Genomic DNA, 18,664 nt, shown 5'->3' on the forward strand with positions numbered 1-18,664 from the left:
CCGCTTACCTGTATCGACGCCTGAATGTCCGCCAGGATGGACTTGGTGACGCCCAGGTTGATCTCCCGGTACGTGCCCTTGAGCGTGCCCACTAGATCGTTGATGCGCGACATGACCTCGTAGTCGTGCATCAGGTTGTTCATCTCGCCGCACAGGTTGTCCGCGTCGGAGCCGCCGCCGGGCAGTGTCGCGCCACCGAACGAGCTGTTCATGGTGGAGTTGCAGGTGGTGGAGGCGCCGGGAAGGCCACCGGGACCGATGTGGGGCGAGTCGAAGCTCGAGTTGGACTTGAGACTGTTGCCGCGCTTCATGCCTGGAAGGGAGAGTAGGTCAGCAATATTAACTTTGTTTTTGTGTACTTTATCATCAGCTCCCCAAGGGCAAATAATTGCTTGGTCTTGCATGTATGGAAACGAGTAAACATTTCTCTCGTCAGGGCAAGGGCGCGTAAAAAGTATTATCACACAGCTCGACATTTTTGAAGTTGATGTCAGTTAACGCCTCAGTTTCGTCAAGGTATGATAGATTTAAGCTCCCTGAACACGCTCCAATCAACAGAATTGAATTTTAGTAAATTCTCTGTAAATAAATAAAATTGTAAATTTGCTATGGAATCATGTTAAACAACCATGCGTTCCCTCATGTAAACAACCATGCGCACCCCCTTATTTTTGCTACCCCCATAGATAAACGTTGGTGTGCATGGTTGCTTAAAATAATTCCATAGAATTTGTTCCCAAATTTATAATTTTATTTATTGGCAGGGATTCCACTAAAATGTAATTCCGTCAATTGGAGCGTGGTTCAGGGAGCCCAAATCTGTCATACCTTAACGAAACTGAGGCGTTTACTGACATCAACTTCCAAAATGTCGAGTTGTGTTATCAGTATGATAGTATGGTATAGGAACTCAAAATAATTCTTGTGATGAAGCTTTCGAAAATGTGTATAGAACGTCAATTAGGGCGAATCGGGACGACAGTCTGATTAGAAACAGCAGTTTTTAGAGCTCTTAAAAGCTTGAACATAAGCTTTGAAAAATATTTGCAATGGCCTCAGGAACTAAAAAAAAATTAAGATTGAAAAAACGAAATAAAATTTAAATTTTAATCGAAGAATATTTGAGTTATTGGTTTTTTTAATTGTATTGAAATTATAATTTCTTAGATTTTTTTAGGCTACTGCCTAATCAAATATTTGAATTTGATGTGCTGAGCTTTGCAAATTTAGAATTTTCGAATTTTAAAAATTTTTGAACTTAAATTTCAAAATCTTTGGATGTTTGAATTTGAGATTTTTTTAAGGCATTAATATTTTGAATGCAGATTAAATTAACTGTTGTTTTGTCTTATTTTGTAAATATTTGAAAACGGGATTTTTAAATTTTCCTGGTTTTGAATTTTATATTTTTTTTGTATATTACTATTTTTAAATTTAAAAATTTTGATCGATCCCAGACATGCTCAATATGATTATGAACGCTGGAAAATTCTTTTTTTTTCCATAAAAAATAAGTTTTTTTTTCTGAAAAAAAAAATTGTCTCCTTATTTTTCGGACCGAACCTGAAGGGTGAAGGTGTAAAACAGGGGTGACCAAAGTATGGCCCGCGGGCCAAACGTGGCCCGCGAGGTGATTTTTTGTGGCCCGCGGACCCATTTTGAATAGTCATGTAAAATGGCCCGTTGACCACTTGTCAAGTGATTTTATACTTTTCCAAAATCAAGGTTTATTTTGAACTTTTTTATGATAATCTTTTTTTTATTTTTTGGTAATAAAAAATAATGAGTTTTCAATATTTTGATACCCAAATAAGGACAAAAATATGTTTTTCAAAGATCTTAATAATTGAAACAATTTCAGTTTCGAAGTGAGTAAAACTAGTAAACTTTCATAATACATTTTTGGAAAACGTTTAAATTTCACTTACGTAGAAATCTTTGATAATTGCAAAAATAAGAGTATTCTATATTAATTTCAAAGTCATAATGACCCTTTCATGAACTGACCCTCAAACTTACTGTACACTTAGAAATCTTCCCTCGGGATTCGAACTTTGTTCTAACTCATGACAGCTGGATAACAAGTCAGACAAAATGTTAAAATCGAAGAAATAAGGCTGTTGCAACTATTTTACAATTTATCGACCAACCCTCTCCTCACCCAATTATTAAGAATTGGCTCAAAAAATAAGGGGCAAAAATGTATTTTTGAAAAACCTCAAAAAATCAAAAGAAATATAAGTGCAATCAACTGAAATCAATTAAAAATGCATTCCTCTGCGTTTGGTATCATTTGAGCATGTTCGGGTTATTTATTCAAAAGTAATTTGAATGTCAGTGAATTTTCGATGTATAATGTTTTTTCGTTAAAATGTTTTTTCGTTGAATCTTCCATTTTTTTTATAATGATTTAAATTTATTTTTACTGGTTCCTAAAACAGTTTCTAGCATTTTTTCATAGAAATTTTGGTTCTCGACGATCCCACTTAATTTAAAGATAAAATTACGCTGTTATATTATTTGTTAAGATTATATGTCACCCTTTTCAAAACATAAAAACAAAACATAAAAATTTGATTAAAATCACAAGTGCATTCAGCTTAAATTTTAAATGAAAAAAGTGTTTTAAAATGCATTATATACCTGTCAAGTTGATTGCATAATAGCCTGTCCCATTTTGAGGTCATGTCGAGGAATTTCAGGTGCTCACTTCTTAAATGATAGATTATGATGTCAGGAACAATGTTTTCTTAGACAAGAAAAAATAATAAAATACTTTCTCGCACCCCCTAGTCGATTTACTGAAAAAAGTCACTTTTTTGAACAAATTTTCTAAAATCGCTTGGAATCAATACAAAAACTGTTTCGATCAGGTGTGTATTATCTTCAAACGATAGGTTTTTGTCCATAGATTAAGATGCACTATCAATATTGGACCAAAATTTAAGTTTTTGGACTCTCCCAGGCGGATTTGTGTCGAAAAAATCGCATTTTTTCGAAACTTTTTTCAGAAATGTTAATTTAATTCAGGGTAGCCTATTTTTCCCAGTGAAACCAATACATGCAGCTTATAGGAAATTTCATGGCGAACATTTTTCCCTCTGAGAAAATTCAATTTCGACACTCCAGAGCCGAGATATTTGAGTTTTAGTGAGGAAAAAAGTGCCAATTTTCAAAATTTCTTAGAATTCAGAAGCAAGGCCTACTAATTACACGATGTAGCAAGCATATGTCTCAAAGGTCAGGGTATGCTTTTTTATAGTAATTTTGGCCGCTGAATCCGAATCTGAAATCAAATTTCTGTAAACAGTGATGTTTTGGAGCTACACCCTTTTGGAATGTTATTTGCGTGTTTAAGAGGCAGTTTTTGTAAATATTGCTCGGTTTGTTCTAGAGGTCGTATCGAGGTGCTCCGATTTGGATGAAACTTTCAGCGTTTGTTTGTCTATACATGAGATGAACTCATGTCAAATATGAGCCCTCTATCACAAAGGGGAGGGGGGTAAAACGGGCATTGAAGTTTGAATTTTCCGAGGATTTCGAATATGACAAAAGTGAGACTAAAAAGTGCCGCTATGGATGCCTACAGGACAATAACTAACGTTGTAAAATGGTTGTTATAGAAAAATCGAAAAACTATGAGAAAAACTGCGATTGGCCAAAAAGTTATTACCGTAGGCTTATAGTCCATGAAATTCCCTAACTTTTTAACTAAAAGAGTTTGGGTGTTGCTGGCTGTTGCAAAAAGATATTGAGGTTTAAAAAAAACATTTTTAACAGTAATTTGCAAAAGCTATGAGAAAATGTTAAACCAATCCTCGATGTCTATGGCTCATTTTGAAGAGACCTTTCGAATGCGTCTAAGAGAGTTGGAATTGATGAAGTTTTACTAAAATGCGAACAATTTTAAGATGTTTTATACTTTTTGGAACTCAAACTTCAATGCCCGTTTTACCCCACTTCCCTTTGTCGTAGAGGGCTCATATTTGGCATGAGTTCATCTCATGTATAGACAAACAAACGCTGAAAGTTTCATCCAAATCGGAGCACCTCGATACGACCTCTAGAACAAACCGAGCAATATTTACAAAAACTGCCTCTTAAACACGCAAATAACATTCCAAAAGGGTGTAGCTCCAAAACATCACTGTTTACACGAAATTTGATTTCAGATTCGGATTCAGCGGCCAAAATTACTATAAAAAAGCATACCCTGACCTTTGAGACATATGCTTGCTACATCGTGTAATTAGTAGGCCTTGCTTCTGAATTCTAAGAAATTTTGAAAATTGGCACTTTTTTCCTCACTAAAACTCAAATATCTCGACTCTGGAGTGTCAAAATTGAATTTTCTCAGAGGGAAAAATGTTCGCCATGAAATTTCCTATAAGCTGCATGTATTGGTTTCACTGGGAAAAATAGGCTACCCTGAATTAAATTAACATTTCTGAAAAAAGTTTCGAAAAAATGCGATTTTTTCGACACAAATCCGCCTGGGAGAGTCCAAAAACTTAAATTTTGGTCCAATATTGATAGTGCATCTTAATCTATGGACAAAAACCTATCGTTTGAAGATAATACACACCTGATCGAAACAGTTTTTGTATTGATTCCAAGCGATTTTAGAAAATTTGTTCAAAAAAGTGACTTTTTTCAGTAAATCGACTAGGGGGTGCGAGAAAGTATTTTATTATTTTTTCTTGTCTAAGAAAACATTGTTCCTAACATCATAATCTATCATTTAAGAAGTGAGCACCTGAAATTCCTCGACATGACCTCAAAATGGGACAGGCTATTGCATAATCATAAGTTTCCAAAATTTCTAAGTTTTAACGAAAATTTTATTTTTGTGAGAAAAAAAGTTTTTGCGGTGCCAAACACAGTAATTTCATAAAAGTTTAAAATATTTTTAAACGAGCCCAAACAAGCTAAATAATATTATCAATGCAGAAAAATTAATTTTAGATTGTTTTGAGTTGATTAGACTTCTATTTCACTGAAATTTTCCAGTTTTGTGAAAAAAAATTTGCCCCCTGAATTTTCCGAACCTATTTTGAAGGGAAGTGAAATAAACTTTGAAAAATATTTGAAACTGCCTTACTTCTAATTAAAGAAAATGTTCAAAAATAACAGAAGTTAAAAAAAACAACTAAAGATGTATTTTCAATTCTTTTAAATTAAAATAACGAAATTTCATTTATTTAAATTACTTATTTTGCAAATTTGGCCCGCAAGCTCATTTGGGCTTCAAATTTGGCCCGGCCTCTAAAAACTTTGAGCACCCCTGGTGTAAAACGATATCAAAAATTTTAAAATTAAGAAATTTATAGCAACTAATGGTCCGATTTACAATGTTAAAATATGAAACATCCGTGAAATTTTCCGACCTCTTCGAAAAAAATATTTTAATTTTTTTTTAAACCAAGACAAACATTTCAAAAGGGCGTAATATTGATTTTTTTTGCCCTTTTAAAATGTTAGTCTTGATTTAAAATTTTTAAAAGTATTTTTTTCGAAAAGATCGGAAAATTTCACGAATGTTTCATATTTTAACATTGTAAATCGGACTATTAGTTGCTGAGATATCGACATTGAAAAATGGTGGGCTGTTTGGGTGAGACTTAGAAAACATCAATTTTCCTGTTTTTAAACACTTGCATGGCAATATCTCAGCAACTAAGGGTCGTATCAACGAAGTTCAAAAAAGCAAAATATAGAGAATTTTCTCAGCTTTCCAAAAATATTTTTTTTTCAAAGTGAGCAAACATGCGAACTAATTTAAAAAAATGAAAAATTGCGATTATTTTCAAAAAAGTCACCTAAAAATGGCCTTAACTTGAAAACGGTGCACTTTATCAAAATTTCACTGAAGTATTTTTGATTGCAAATTTGATTTTACATCGAAAAATGAAGTTGAACAATTTTTGCGAAAAAATCAAAATTGATAAAAAAAGGCATAATTCGGTCAAAGATTTTTTACACAACTTGGAAATTTCTGAAAAGTTGGCATTTGATGTCCTCTAAAACATATAAAAAAAAATAAAAATAGTGTATTTTGCAAATCAAGTTTTAGCGAGAAAAAGTTAAATAAAAAATCACCAAAAAAATTTTTATCACGTATTATTTTTTTTTCAGTGTAGTCCATATCCATACCTACAACTTTTCCGAAGACACCAAATCGATCAAAAAATTCCTCCAAAAGATACAGATTTTTGAATTTTCATACATCATTTTTGTATGGACAGCTGCCAAATTTGTATGGAAAATTATATGGAGAATCTAATGATGCAAAATGGCTTTTTTGGGCATACCGAAGGCACCAAAAAAGTTTCAGTCGGATTAAAAAATATTAAAATTAAAATTCCAAAAAAAAAGACCGATTTCGTGGAGAATTGCTCTATATCAAATGAGCAATTCTCTACGAAATCGGTCTTTTTTCTTCAATTTTAATTTTTGTATTTTTTAATCCGGCTGAAACTTTTTTGGTGCCTTCGGTATGCCCAAAGAAGCCATTTTGCATCATTAGTTTGTCCATATAATTTTCCATACAAATTCGGCAGCTGTCCATACAAAAATGATGTATGAAAATTCAAAAATCTGTATCTTTTGAAGGAATTTTTTGATCGATTTGGTGTCTTCGGCAAAGTTGTAGGTATGGATACGGACTACACTGGAAAAAATAATACACGGTATAAAAAAATTTGGTGATTTTTTTATTTAACTTTTTATCACTAAAACTTGATTTACAAAAAAACACTATTTTTAATTTTTTTTATTTTTTGATATGTTTTAGAAGACATAAAATGCCAACTTTTCAGAAATTTCCAGGTTGTGCAAAAAATCACTGACCGAGTTATGAATTTTTTAATCAATACTGATTTTTTCAAAAAATCGAAATTTTGGTCGTAAAAATTTTTCAACTTCATTTTTCGATGTAAAATCAAATTTGCAATCAAAAAGTACTTTACTAAAATTTTGATAAAGTGCACCGTTTTCAAGTTATAGCCATATTTAAGTGACTTTTTTTGAAAATAGTCGCAGTTTTTCATTTTTTTAAATTAGTGCACATGTTTGCCCAGTTTTGAAAAAAATATTTTTGAAAAGCTGAGAAAATTCTCTATATTTTGCTTATTCGGACTATGTTGATACGACCTTTAGTTGCTGAGATATTGCAATGCAAAGGTTTAAAAACAGGAAAATTGATGTTTTCTAAGTTTCACCCAAACAACCCACCATTTTCTATCGTCAATATCTCAGCAACTAATGGTCCGATTTTCAATGTTAATATATGAAACAATTGTGAAATTTTCCGATCTTTTCGAAAAAAATATTTTTGGAATTTTCAAATCAAGACAAACATTTTAAAAGGGCGTAATATTGAATGTTTGGCCTTTGTGAAATGTTAGTCTTGATTTGAAAATTCCAAAAATATTTTTTTCGAAGAGATCGGAAAATTTCACAAATGTTTCATATATTAACATTGAAAATCGGACCATTAGTTGCTGAGATATTGACGATAGAAAATGGTGGGTTGTTTGGGTGAAACTTAGAAAACATCAATTTTCCTGTTTTTAAACCTTTGCATTGCAATATCTCAGCAACTAAAGGTCGTATCAACAAAGTCCAAATAAGCAAAATATAGAGAATTTTCTCAGCATTTCAAAAATATTTTTTTCAAAACTGGGCAAACATGTGCACTAATTTAAAAAAATGAAAAACTGCGACTATTTTCAAAAAAGTCACTTAAATATGGCTATAACTTGAAAACGGTGCACTTTATCAAAATTTCAGTAAAGTACTTTTTGATTGCAAATTTGATTTTACATCGAAAAATGAAGTTGAAAAATTTTTACGACCAAAATTTCGATTTTTTGAAAAAATCAGTATTGATTAAAAAATTCATAACTCGGTCAGTGATTTTTTGCACAACCTGGAAATTTCTGAAAAGTTGGCATTTTATGCCTTCTAAAACATATCAAAAAATAAAAAAAATTAAAAATAGTGTTTTTTTTGTAAATCAAGTTTTAGTGATAAAAAGTTAAATAAAAAAATCGCCAAATTTTTTTTACCGTGTATTATTTTTTTCCAGTGTAGTCCGTATCCATACCTACAACTTTGCCGAAGACACCAAATCGATCAAAAAATTCCTTCAAAAGATACAGATTTTTGAATTTTCATACATCATTTTTGTATGGACAGCTGCCGAATTTGTATGGAAAATTATATGGACAAACTAATGATGCAAAATGGCTTCTTTGGGCATACCGAAGGCACCAAAAAAGTTTCAGTCGGATTAAAAAATACAAAAAAAATCGAATGACCGAAATCCTAGAGAACTGCTCAAATGTCAAATGTTTTTACATAATACCGTATATTTTTGGGTTTTTTTGTATTGTGTTGTAAAAACTGTCGTTCAAAATCAATAACAAAATTTTAGAATTTAAAAATAAGCGGTATTTTGACTATTTTGTAAACATAAAAATGTCTTAGGAAGTGTAATCTCGCGAAATTTGATATCTAAATTGCTGATTATAAAAAATAGTATGTATTTAAAAAAATACGGTATTCGGTGAATGTTTAAAATGTAAAATAGTGAAAATCCATTTGAAATTTGAAACGCATATTACCAATAATGAAAATATGTTTTTTTTTGGGTCACTAAACCCGAATTTGATGTACAAGAAATGCACAGTGGGCAAAGACGGGTGAAAAACGGATCTTTTGTTGTCGCCAGTTTCTGCCTATCAAAAGTATCATTTTTAATGAAAAAATACGAGGAATCGATTGGTGATACTCTTATTAGCGGCGAATGACGGGAAGTGGTCCATTTTACCCCATTTAGCCTTTTTTAGGGTGTTTTTTTTATCGAATATCTGCCGTAGTTTTCCGCATTTCTAAAGTATCTTATTTTATGTAAAAAATCATGAGAAATCGATTGGTGACACTCTCCATGGCGGTAAATGACGACAAGGGCCCGTTTCGCCTCATTTGCCCATTTTCTTGTGTTTTTCTTTGATATTTTGAACTGCTGTAGATTTTGGTTTTGATAGTCAAACATCTGAATAATTTAGTTATTTTACCCAGATAAATGTGTTTGGGATGAATTAGACTAAAGTTAATTTAAACTGAAATTATGATTGTTCCGGATAGCGGGAAATCCCACAGAAAAAATATGTTGGGTACATATATCAAAACCAATTATGTACCTACATTGAAAAGAAATACTACAATAAAAAAGTTTACTTTCTATTATTATCCAAAAATAACAGAAAGTCTGGACAGTTCAACTCGAGGGGAAGCATAAAGTTTGGAGTCCCCAGAATCACATTTTTCAAAAATAGTTTGTCTGGGCCGAATGGGTTTTCTTCAAAGTTTGTATGGAGAATTAGTGCGGTTCGGTTCTCCTACGTATTGCATGCAATTTTTGAGTTGTATGCAAAAGCGACGAACCGCCCTAATTCTCCATACAAACTTTGGAGAAAACCCATTCGGCCCAGACAAACTATTTTTGAAAAATTCAAAATGCACGTGATTCTGGGGACTCCAAACTTTATGCTTCCCCTCGAGTTGAGTCTGCGCAGAAATTTTGTTGGTCGGTGTAATCAGTGTTTGACAGTATGCAATTCAAACTGCGAAAGAAGAAGCTTAAAACTCACCTGCGGTCAATATCCGCGACAGCGTGATCGACTGGTTGTTGTCCACAATCTCGACGTCCTGCACCGGGTGCATCCACTTGAAGGTGAGCTTCTCGGACGAGCCAAACTCGTGGCTCTGCTTGGGGGCCACCGAAACGCACAGCACCTTGTCGTTGAGCAGCAGCAGTCGCCGTTTTTTGCTCTTCACGATGAAACCGGACTGGTTGAACTCGAGCTGGGTGACGTTGTCCTCTCGGAGCAGGTACCGCGTGTTGGTGCTGTTGATGGTGTTGTCGGCGCCGCCGCCCGACACCAGCGACCGGATGTTGAACGTGCCGCTGATGTTTTCGAGCATTTCCTTGAACGCCTGGAACTGCTCGGCTTCGCGCTTTCGCTCGTTGAGCATTTCCGCGAGGGATTCCAGCTGGGTTAGGGCCAGCTGGAGGGACATCCGGTCGTGGTGACCTTGGGGCGTGTATTTGAGCAGATCTTGGAGGAAGAGGATGAACTGGGGAAACCGCTGGACGGGTTTCACCATGAGGCCGAAGAACGAGAGTCGATCGTGGGCGCTGATCTGTTTGACCTTGAAGAAGTCCGACAGGGCGGATTTGCGCTTCGCTTCCACCTTGGCCAGGTCCATGGCGATGGAGAAGTTGTTGATGAAACCACTGTACACCTCGAGGACGAGCGATTTGCTGAAGGTCGCGACGAACACGTCGCCAATCTTCTCTTCCGTGTCCCAGCTCTGGATGTAATCGGCGAGCGATATCCGGAACAGGGTGTGCAGTTGGAGAATCTCTGGCAGTCGGTGGAACAGGGTTGCAGTTTTGGACGGGTTCAGGATGGGCGGACTGCTCTCCTCGAGGGGTCGTTTGTACTCCTGGGAAAAAAGGAAGAAAACAAATGATCATTAAACTTTCTCCACAAAACCTCCAAAATCCCGCACTCACATTAACTAGCCGCTGCAGCGAGGCCACGTACGAGTTCTCACTGTGCACGATCGCGGCCACGATCAACCTCCGCTTGAGCTCCTGCTGAGACAGTCCGGTCGGAGCCGGTGGCAGCGCCACCGGAACGTGTCTCCTCTCCGCCGCCACTCCCGGTCCCCGAGTCATCGCGAAACTTTCCAGCGCCAGCTGCAGCGGATCCTCCTCCGCTTCCAGCACCTTACCCATGGCCAACTTGCCACCGTCAAACTTGGCAGCACTTCCGTACCCGCCGTCGTTGGTCGAGTCCACGTGGTCGATGCTGTTCCGGCGGTTCTCCTTGCCACCCAAACCCGTCGTCACCGCCGAACCAGTCGACCCGCCACCGCTTCCCTTGACGTCGTACTGGTTCATGGAGCCACGGCGGATCGAGAACCAGCGCGACAGGCGGGAAAACGGCTCGGACGAGGCGATCGACGGGGACGAACCGGCCGACGGAGGGCTGGTGGCGGACGAGCCGGGGCTCATGCCGAGCGATGTCGAGGTGACGAGCCCGCAAGAGGTCGCCGCGGCGACGGCAGGATGCGCCGGAGAGGACGTTGTGCTGGACATTGTGGGTGCTGGAATTGTGAAATAATTTATCAAATTATTTGTTAAGAAGCGCGGTCAAGAAAAGTCGTGCATTCTTTTCGTAACCCTCCCAAGAAAAGATTGCAATATACAAACAATCTCAAATAAAGTTTATTATTTTTATTCCATTTTTTAATCCCTTAATATCTGGAGTTTTTTTTTAAAAGGTCCAATAAAACAAATTTCCAGTTTTTGCTTTTTGGGTGTTTTTGAAACCGCCTTGAGTCAGGGGTATTAAAAAACACCCAAAAAGCAAAAACTCAAAATTTGGTTTATTGGACCTTTTTAAAGAAAACTCCAGATATTGAAATTTCGAAATTTTTGCGCGCCGGAAATTTCAAATTTCGGAGTTGTAGGGTTTAATTTTAAAATTCTGTATTTGAATTTCTTGAATTCAAAATCATTGAATACAATTTTTTGTTTTAAATTTGTTAAATATTTGTATCTTTATCTTCTTTTTTCCCCCTAAACATATAAATAATTGCCAATTTACACTAACACACCACACCCAACTTATTCGGAGCGTTTGGCACGGTATGTCCACGCATCCTTCCTCCCCTGTTGATTAAGTGAAATGTGGTCCGTTCGCAGAATCTGTCTCTGCGGTTAATGCAACGCAGTAGGCCTGGCCGCTCACATTTTGCTATACATTTTCGAGGTAACTCGCATGTACTGCAATTATTAATATTGACAAGAAAGGACTTGGGGCGTAATCTAACCACAAGTTCTTCCAGGATGCTTTCTTCGGACTGGCTGCGCTTGTGTCCGATAAGATTAGATTTGTATGTTTACTTTTTGAATTTTCTTGTTATTTAAATTTTGCGATTTAGAAATTTTCGGGAATTTGCATTTTAATTTTTTTTTATTTTTTTTTTTATTTCAACATTTCAGATTTTAGATATTTTTTTTTTGGAATATTTGCATTTTGATTTTTAAATATTTCAATATTTTTGAATTTTAGAATTTATAATTTATGGAATATTAAATTCTAGATATTTCGTAATTCTGAAATTTAATTGATTTTTTTTAAAATCTTGAAGATTTTGAAGATTTTTATCTTTTATTTTTGAATTTTCCTACTATTTAAAAAAAAAAATAAAAAATAGTTTAACGTTTTGAGAATATATGTATTTTTCATTTATTTACCTTTCGTGTGTTCTTGCGTTTCATACAAATGCCTTAAAAAGTGTGTACAAAAAACATGCATACCGGTGCGTTAATTTTCAGAATTTTGGAATTTTGTAAATTATAAAATATTAGTTTTAATGTTTTTGGTTTTCAATTTTTTTTATTCAAAATTATTGAATTTTTGTTTTTTTGTTTATTTTTTACTTTTGTGTCTTCTTTTTATGTATTTTTTTTGAAATATTTAAGGCCGTTGCAAATATTTTTTGAAGTTGAGCCCCCCCCCCCCCCCCAAACAAAAAAAAAGTTTAAACATTGAATTTACGAGCCATGGTTTTAACATTTGAATGAACAAAGTATTTAAAAATGCATTTTACACCTGCCCAGATGTTTTGCAATCATTAGTTTCCAAAATACCCAAGTATTGACGAAAATTTATATTTTTGCAAAAAAACGTTTTTGCTGTGCTGTACATTGGAATTTAATAAAAAAAAATCAAAATACTTTTAATCCAGCCCAAACATGCTTAATACGATTATAAATGCTGGAAATGCGTTTTAGATTGTTTTAAGTCAAATTGACCACTATTTTCATTAAAATTTTGAAGTTTTTCGAAAAAATATTTTTTTCACCCTGATTTTTCAGGGGGGGGGGGGGGGCACATAGACTTTGAAAAATATTTGCAGCGGCCTAAATTTAAAAAAAATACAAAATGTCTGAGTTTGATTAAATTTATTTTTGTTTTGTTTTCTATTTGAATTTTCAGAATAATTAAATTTTTTAAACTATTTTTTTTAATCTCAGATATTCAAAATCAAAGAAATTTTATTTATTTTTTTAACTGTGAATTTGTCTACATTCATGTCTATTTTTTTGAATTTTCTATTTTTTTGAAATATTTGTATTTTAGATTTTTTATAAGTTTCAAGTTTTGAATACTCACGAATTTTATTTTTTTGGATTTTAATTTTTTAAGATTGTTTGTTTTTGAAAAATTAAATCTCTGAATTTTGAAATTTTAGAATTTTTGATTTTAAAATTGGCTAATTTTAGATTTTTAGAATATCTGAAATTCAAGATAATTGAATTTTCATTTTATTTATAATTTTATATGTTTATTTTGGAATATTAGAATTTCTGAAATTCAAAATCATAAATTTTTTTATTTATTGTTAAATTGAGATTTCTTTAACATTCGTTACTTTTTTTTTTTTGATTTTTATGACTATTTGTATTTAAGATTTTTGTAATTTGTAAATTTAAATGTTAATATTTTTTTTAATTTTTAGATTTTTTTTTTAAATGTTTGAGCATGTTGTTTTTTTTAGTTTTCTCAATTAGGAATTATAGAATCTCCGGAATTTGAAATTTGAGACATTTTTAATTATTTTTTTTTAAATTTATATTTTTAGAATTTCTGAAATTCAAAATCATCAAATTTTTATTTTATTGATAATTTTTTTGATATTTATAAACAAATATTCCGAGTTTTTAATGAATTTTTAGAGTTTAAATTTTATGAAATTTTTAAATTTTTGAGTACAGTTCAGGCTCGATTATCTGAAGGCCTCAGAAAAATTCCACTTTGGATAATCGCATCACGAAAAAAAAATTCGTTGTCTTATTTTTGACAGTCGAGCCATGAAATACTCTAAACTTATTTAGAATTTTTAAATCCAAGATGGCGGCTAAAATGGTGGTGATAACAAATTGAAAAAAATGCCTTTTTTAAAAGACAATTGAATATATAAAAAAAATGATTAAAACTGGGTTGCAAAACTCGAATGTGATGTTATGAGTAAGAAAAATATTTTTTTTGGTCATGATTCGATTATCCTAAGTTCTATACATAACTTCGGATAATCGAAACTTCAGATAATCGAGGCTTCGGATAATCGAGTCTGGACTGTCCTAGTTTTGAACCTTATAATTTTAGTTTTTCGAAAAAATATTTTTTTCACCCTGATTTTTCAGGGAGGGGGCGGGGGGGCACATAGACTTTGAAAAATATTTGCAGCGGCCTAAATTTAAAAAAAATACAAAATGTCTGAGTTTGATTAAATTTATTTTTGTTTTGTTTTCTATTTGAATTTTCAGAATAATTAAATTTTTTAAACTATTTTTTTTAATCTCAGATATTCAAAATCAAAGAAATTTTATTTATTTTTTTAACTGTGAATTTGTCTACATTCATGTCTATTTTTTTGAATTTTCTATTTTTTTGAAATATTTGTATTTTAGATTTTTTATAAGTTTCAAGTTTTGAATACTCACGAATTTTATTTTTTTGGATTTTAATTTTTTAAGATTGTTTGTTTTTGAAAAATTAAATCTCTGAATTTTGAAATTTTAGAATTTTTGATTTTAAAATTTGCTAATTTTAGATTTTTAGAATATCTGAAATTCAAGATAATTGAATTTTCATTTTATTTATAATTTTATATGTTTATTTTGGAATATTAGAATTTCTGAAATTCAAAATCATAAATTTTTTTATTTATTGTTAAATTTAGATTTCTTCAACATTCGTTACTTTTTTTTTTGATTTTTATGACTATTTGTATTTAAGATTTTTGTAATTTGTAAATTTAAATGTTAATATTTTTTTTTAATTTTTAGATTTTTTTTTTAAATGTTTGAGCATGTTGTTTTTTTTAGTTTTCTCAATTAGGAATTATAGAATCTCCGGAATTTGAAATTTGAGACATTTTTAATTATTTTTTTTAAATTTATATTTTTAGAATTTCTGAAATTCAAAATCATCAAATTTTTATTTTATTGATAATTTTTTTGATATTTATAAAACAAATATTCCGAGTTTTTAATGAATTTTTAGAGTTTAAATTTTATGAAATTTTTTAAATTTTTGAGTACAGTTCAGGCTCGATTATCTGAAGGCCTCAGAAAAATTCCACTTCGGATAATCGCATCACGAAAAAAAAATTCGTTGTCTTATTTTTGATAGTCGAGCCATGAAATACTCTAAACTTATTTAGAATTTTTAAATCCAAGATGGCGGCTAAAATGGTGGTGATAACATATTGAAAAAATGCCTTTTTTAAAAGACAATCGAATATATAAAAAAATGACTAAAACTGGGTTGCAAAACTCGAATGTGATGTTAAGAGTAAGAAAAATATGTTTTTTGGTCATGATTCGATTATCCTAAGTTCTATACATAACTTCGGATAATCGAAACTTCAGATAATCGAGGCTTCGGATAATCGAGTTTGGACTGTACTTAAAAAAATATTATGAAAAAAGTAAAATATTATGAAAATAAATTTGATTTCTTCAATACAAAAAGTTACAAATTCAAATTAAAAATTGTAAACTAACAGAACCTTGTCAGAAATTAACAATTAAATTGCAAATTTCAAAGAAAACTCTTTGAAAACCAACTCACCGTGAATCGAATTCCTGCTGTTGTTGCTGTTATTGTTGACGAGATCGGACGCGGTCAGGACATTACCGCCAGCGCCTCCACCAGCGACCGTAGCCGGAAGAGACGTTCTGTGCAGAAGTTGATGGTGCTGCTGCTGATTGCCGTTGGCCCCGTGGTGACTCTTCCATTTATCAAACGACAGGTGGTACTTGGCCTTGTTGAGGGTGTTTTGCAGCTGGGTGATGCTCCGCCGTCGATCACTCGCCGTCGACTCGAGCGCACTTCCGATGACCTCGACCGAACTGGCGGACTTTAGCAGTCCTCCTCCTCCTCCGCTCTTTGGTTGCTGCTTCTGGCGTTGAGCTGAGCGGTTGTGGTGCCGCAGGTACTCCTCCCGGATGTCGTTCTCGTCCAGGTCGAGCTCGTCCTCGTCTTCGTCGTCTTCCGAGGAGGACGAAATGTACCGCTCCTCGGAGTAGCAGCTGTCCTCGGAGCTGACGGTTCGCGTGGACGGTTTGTACTCGAGCTTGGTGTTGCGCTGGGGTTGCTGCTCTTGACCCTTGGGGTACGGGATCAACTTGTCGCTGAGGAAGTAATCGGTTGCTTCCGGAGCGCTCAGCTGCCGCTGGTGAACCGGAACGGTCGACGTTGGGGGGATCTCTGCCAGCAGGCCACCACCACCACGGCAGTCGTCCCACGAAGTGTCCGCCGTCGGGTACGGCTTTGGGTCATCTGGAAGGAAACGACACAAGAGAGGGTGTTAAAATTAGCACGTATGATTTTTTTTTTGTTTTGTGTTCAGGGTGAACCGGGCTGATTGTCTTCGATTGTGTCTTTGATGTATAAGGTCAAGAGCGACGGAACGGGTTTCGACGCGCGAAATCGCCTCCGCGGGATTCGTCGGCTCTCCCGGTTTAGAGAAGAGAGAAAGTTCTTTATTGTGGGGCGCGCGTTAATGACCTTGAAAAACTAGATTTATTAGATATTCAACCTCCCACGCACGTGATTGTTGCCGGAGCAGGAATAATAAAGTTATGAGAGCGAACGAACGTGTGCGGGGTTCCACGCGAGCCTTAAAAGGGAACGACGTGGATTGGCTGACCTATTGTTCAATTGCGCTGTCTGAAAATAGACATAAAAAATCGCGTGCCAATTGGGAGAGTCCCTGAAGACTGCAGGTTCAACGTGGAAGGGTAGTTCAATCGTGATTTTTATCTGTGAAATACGAAATCGGATTGACCATTTTTATTTTTGGTGTATTTTTTTGTGTCATTGGTTTACCCAAACAAGTGTCCATACAATTTTGGCAGCTATTCATAAAAAAGTCTAGGTTAAAGTCACGTTAATAAAATAAACAACATAAAAAAATGTTTCGTAATAAATATTTGAAAATCTTCAACTTAAGAAGGAATTTCTAATCGATTTGGTGTCTTCGGTAAAAACGGTACACGTATTTTTTGCCGATATTTGAATTAAGTTATTTTTACACAAAAAAATTATTACCCAAATCCATTTTTTTTCAATATGATTATGGGCACAAAAAGCTATAGAGAAGTATAAAGAAGTATGAAAATTTGACACCGAGTTATGATTTAAAAACATAATTGGAAAAAAAAATTTCACTCAAAAAATCTAGATATTGGCATTAGAAAATAAGGGAATGTTTGCATGGGACATAACAAACTTAAATTTTCTTGTTTCTATATCTTTCATACGCTGTATTTCAGCAACCAGAGGTACAATCTTCAATGTATCGTAGGGAATTTCATTGGAAATTTTATGAAGTTTCGGAAAACAAATATTCTGGAATGGATAATCATGGAAACTATTTAAATTTTAATCAAAAAACGGGCATTTTTTATTTCAAATAAAATAAGTGGATATATTTTGAAATGGTGCACTTCACAAAAAAAAACTGTTGAGTACTTTTCGATTGGAAATAAAACACTGAAAAAAAATTTTTTTTTTTTTTTTCATAAAACCGACTTGGCGACAATTTTTTTATGTTTTTGTCCTGGGTGCTGAAAAGACAGACTGCGTAACGTGATTTTCGAAAGGTCCCCACTGCTCTCCACTAATACAGCTGCACTACAGCTGTAAACATAAACAAAGTAGAAAGCTATGTTCAAGCTCAAGCGTGACATATTTTTTGCTGCTTAAGTGAATTGTTTTGAAACATTTTGGATTTGTTGATATTAAAGTTTTCGCTGAAAAATTAAGTGCTTTGCGCTTTTTTTCTTCGTAGACTAAACGATGGGAAGCCAAAAGAGACCTTTTTTGCTTTCCACGTGATGACAAAACAAAATTAATTATAGATCGATCACAATACTTGCCACTTCTTGGTAGCATTTTGCGAACAGTAAATTGGTTCCGCTTTGACAGTTCTAAATTGAGGCCGCTTTGCGAACCACTATTCTGCACCCAGTTTTTGTCCACTAAAATATGTAAAAAAATCCTAAACATAAAATACTGATTTCGGGAAATAGTTTTTTTTCTGTGAAAGAAGTTAATGAAAAGATCGTCAAATTTCACTTTTTACTAAAACTTGTGAATTGTGAGTTTAGACAAAATTCATCTGACTGTTTTAAATCCGAGATAAAAAAACATGGATATCACTTCAGTGGTCATAACTTGAGACATGGTTGCCAGATCTTCATTTTTTTGGACTCTTTCGATGGGTCTTTCGATTACCTTACCAACGATGGGTCGGATTATAGATTCGGACATAGTTTACATACATTTAAATGAAATCCGGCTTCAAATAAGTTCACAAATGTCACTTAAGTAACTTGAGACAGGGTTGCCAGATCTTCAATATTTTAGACTCGTTTGAAAAGTTTTTCGATCACCTATCCCGCGATGGGATCCGGACATGTCTTTCATATTATGAATAAAGGTCTACAAGCTGTTTTTCAAAAGTCCATTTTAGAGCAGGATTATAGTCTTACCTCAGTGAGGAAGGC

At 33.9% G+C, this 18,664-nt stretch overlaps 1 protein-coding gene across 2 annotated transcripts in view; it reads right to left on the bottom strand.

Moving 5' to 3' along the window:
* LOC120419284 (uncharacterized) overlaps positions 1-18,664 on the bottom strand; it is a 135,768-nt gene that overhangs the window by 2,945 nt on the left and 114,159 nt on the right. For both annotated transcript variants that reach the window (XM_039581951.2, XM_039581952.2), the window contains 4 exons: positions 15,723-16,433; positions 10,586-11,181; positions 9,657-10,515; positions 9-313 (listed from right to left, as the gene is read on the bottom strand). In XM_039581951.2, the coding sequence (XP_039437885.1) occupies positions 9-313; positions 9,657-10,515; positions 10,586-11,181; positions 15,723-16,433 (2,471 nt within the window). The remainder of the gene's footprint in view (positions 1-8; positions 314-9,656; positions 10,516-10,585; positions 11,182-15,722; positions 16,434-18,664) is intronic.

The sequence above is a fragment of the Culex pipiens genome, chromosome 1, assembly GCF_016801865.2.
Source record: "Culex pipiens pallens isolate TS chromosome 1, TS_CPP_V2, whole genome shotgun sequence".
Classification (NCBI taxonomy): domain Eukaryota; kingdom Metazoa; phylum Arthropoda; class Insecta; order Diptera; family Culicidae; genus Culex; species Culex pipiens.